Below are 3437 nucleotides of genomic sequence, written 5' to 3'. Positions count from 1 at the left end.
GCATTGATTGCGACGGTAGCCACAGCTATCTTCATGAACCTCTTTTACATCTTCGGTCGCGTATCCTCCGAAGCATTTGGAGCATTGGAATGGGAACCGGCCGCTGTGTGCTGATGATAGATGTTGATTTAGTTTGATCTGTTGGACAAACTGTTTGCTGCAAATTTCACATTCGATCAACCGTTTAGCTTCGTGTATTGATTGCATGTGCATCTTCAAGCTATGCTTGCGAACAGTTTTGTAATGACACTGATTACATGCATAAAGACTTCATCGGCAGCGCGTTTCGTGTGATTGCTTATCGTCTAGTGTGGCAAATCGTCGACCACATTTCGAACAAGCATTCGGCAGAGCATCTTTGTGAGTCATTGAATGTCTTTGGAGATCAATGCTTTGTGCAAACGACTTGAAACAAATTGAGCACTCGAACGGCTTTTCCCCGCTGTGAATCCGCATATGAACTGTCGAACTGAATTTCACTACAGTGTGATATCCGCAAATATCGCATTCGAATTGCTGAGGACTACATAGCCTTTCATGATCGATCTTGACTGATTCGTTTTCGAATCCTTGATTACATTTTGAACAGCGGAATAGGCCATGCGTTTTCTTATGATTTTTCAGATGATTTTTTCGTGTAAAGGACTTCGAACAAACATCACACTTGAATGGTTTTTCTCCAGTGTGAATCCGCAAGTGTACTTTGAGGTTAGACTTCTCACTTGACAAATGATTGCACACATGACATTTGTGCTTCTTCCGATTTTTGGCCGCTTGATTCCGGGGAATCGTTCGTTTGTTTCGTCTTTTGGAGCTTCCATTCCGTTTCTTCCCGCTGCTGACTGGTTGCGGTGGTTGAATATCGACTGCATCACCCATGTGCTCTTCGTTGTCATCATTGTTTGCGGCAGCGCTGTCATTCGATCGTTCACATGGTGTCGTGTCCTTTTCTGTGCCCGTCTCTTCTTCCTCACACTTCATTTCATCCTTTACTTTATCAAAGTCATAGTCAAAATCGAATGGCCCATCATAATTCGCTCGATATCTTCCACCAACTCTCGGCCGTGGTATGTTCATGACATCGTCGCTGTCATTGTGTTCTTCCTTAATCGTCGGCTCTTGCTTAACTTCAGTCTTTGCATATTTTGACTTGCGCTTGCAGCGTCCACCAGAAATACTTTTGAATGGGTTCATTGTCTGTTTGGTAGAACAAAAAAAATCAAACATGATTAAATTGATCTACTTCATACAAAACACGTGTTTGCCACGCGTGTGTGATAACTACACACCAAATGCACACTTCGGTTTTATACTGTTTTTTCAGAATTTTCATGAAAAACCCAATTCATATGCCACTTTGGAAACAAAATGGAAAATTCCAAGCCCAATATCCAAACAAATATTGAAAAATGTTCAACACTTTCGTCGTTAAATGTTCTGTCGATGCCTTTTTTTTCGCTGGACGTTTAATTAATTTTTTTCTGCGTATCGTCTTTCAATATGTCTGCCCCACTCTGTGACTCATTGAAAAATGGCAACCTCAGCATATCCGGCATTGATACTGCGAGGCAAATGTTTGCTATATGTGCTGATGACATTTCGTTAAGTTGACAGTGTCGCCACATGTATACACTTCATGTCAATTAGAAGCTCACTTTTGAGAAAAATGTCGGTTAAAAAAGAGGCGTTTTGGTTCTTGTATTCCGTTTAACACTCAATCATTGTGTTTGAGTAAACCAACTATGAAAAAATTGGCGTTGAAAAATCAAAGATTCCAACGCACGGTCACGGAATTGCGCATCAAAAGTTGATATGAAGAGATTCAGTAGCATATGTCAGAGGGATCGCATGGTTCTAAATTTTTTATGATTATTCATAAGAGAAATGCATGTGTGCCACTCATTGGGAGTGTCTCTGATCGGGAGATTTCTCTGTAACAAAAACACACAGTTGTGAGATAGCAACAATTTCATACGTTCGTTTATTTACATTTGAACAAATTCGTATTTAAGATCGTTTATTGTTCATGTCTCGCGATCGCGAATGTGATAAATTCATTTTAATCTTATAAAAATCTAATAGGAATTTTATTGGGTTTTCTTGTAATTCTCACATCGCACTGAAAGTACTGCATTATTGGGCAAATTTGCTTGAGATGAACGTCAAATGTGAGAGTGATATGCATGCATGAATTATGTAGTCAAATGTGATTCGAAATTATTTGCTGAGTAGCGACTAACTTATTCGTTGACAATCTTGAAAAATGCTACAGTTCAGCAGAAGAAAATTGCATCAAGGCTACTGCGATTGAATTTATCATGCGTTTATACTGAAAAAGTAAGCCAATTGAACTGATGCCCAAATGGTTTTTGAGAATCAATTAAAACCAAACATTCAAATATTGGATATTTTGAACAATATCACACTTTGAAATTGTAAAATCATCACAAAAATATGCAAACTCGATTATAACGCAAAGTAGTGGCTTTTGTTGATAAAACGCTTTTGCCAACAGAGCTTTTGTTTCTTTCCTTAGCTAAGAAGAATTCTCTGCAAAAAATAATTTTCAAAATGAGGATAAACACTCTTCTCTCTTTGTATCAATTTATTTAAGTTTTATTTCATTCAAAATAGAGGTTAAATCTAAGGTGCTTTCCATGATTTTATACCAGTTAAAAATGCAAAATTTCAAGTTCAAATAACGGGAGCAAAGGTTTTTCAAGTGTATAAAATAAAAATTAATGTGTCTATTCAGGAAAATTACTACTTTCTAATAAATTCATGGAGTGATGACTTATTTCTTTACCAAATGATGGACTGTCTTCATGTGTCGATCGGCATGACCTTCCTGGACAAAACTGACTGCACACACTTTGCATTGAATCCGCTCTCCGGTGTGATCTTTTCGCATGTGTTCCTTCAAAACAATAATGTTTCGACGATATTTTTCACACAAATGGCATTGATAGCGACGGTGGCCACAGCTATCTTCATGAACCTCTTTTGCATCTTCGATCGCATATCCTTCAAAGCATTTGGAGCAGTGGAATGGGAACCGGCCGCTGTGTGCTGATGATAGATGTTGATTTAGTTTGATCTGTTGGACGAACTGTTTGCTGCAAATTCCACATTCGATCGACCGTTTAGCTCCGTGTTTCGATTGCATGTGCCGCTTGAAAGTAGTAATGTGAACAGTTTTGTAATGACACTGATTACATGCATAAAGACTTCGTTGGCAGCGCGTTTCATGTGTTTGCTTATCTTCTGGAGTGGCAAATCGTCGGCCACATTTGGAACAAGCATTCGGCAGTTCATATTTGTGGATCATTGAATGACTTTGGAGATGAGCGTTGGTTGTGAACGATCTGAAACAAATCGAGCACTTGAACAGCTTTTCCCCATTGTGAATCCGCATATGAACTGTCAAATGTGATTTG

General features: G+C 38.7%; 1 protein-coding gene across 1 annotated transcript in view; it reads right to left on the bottom strand.

Moving 5' to 3' along the window:
- Positions 1–270: 270 nt before the first annotated feature.
- LOC129571307 (zinc finger protein 271-like) overlaps positions 271–3437 on the bottom strand; it is a gene marked incomplete at its 5' end in the record, with an annotated part of 4597 nt that continues 1430 nt past the window's right edge. Inside the window, one exon of the mRNA XM_055451083.1 lies at positions 271–1197. Within this exon, the coding sequence (XP_055307058.1) occupies positions 271–1197 (927 nt within the window). The remainder of the gene's footprint in view (positions 1198–3437) is intronic.

The sequence above is a fragment of the Sitodiplosis mosellana genome, unplaced genomic scaffold (genome assembly GCF_009176505.1).
Source record: "Sitodiplosis mosellana isolate CC-2019 unplaced genomic scaffold, AAFC_SMos_1.0 Smas_scaffold_1955, whole genome shotgun sequence".
Classification (NCBI taxonomy): Eukaryota; Metazoa; Arthropoda; class Insecta; order Diptera; family Cecidomyiidae; genus Sitodiplosis; species Sitodiplosis mosellana.
This window is presented reverse-complemented; position numbering and strand designations above follow the sequence as displayed.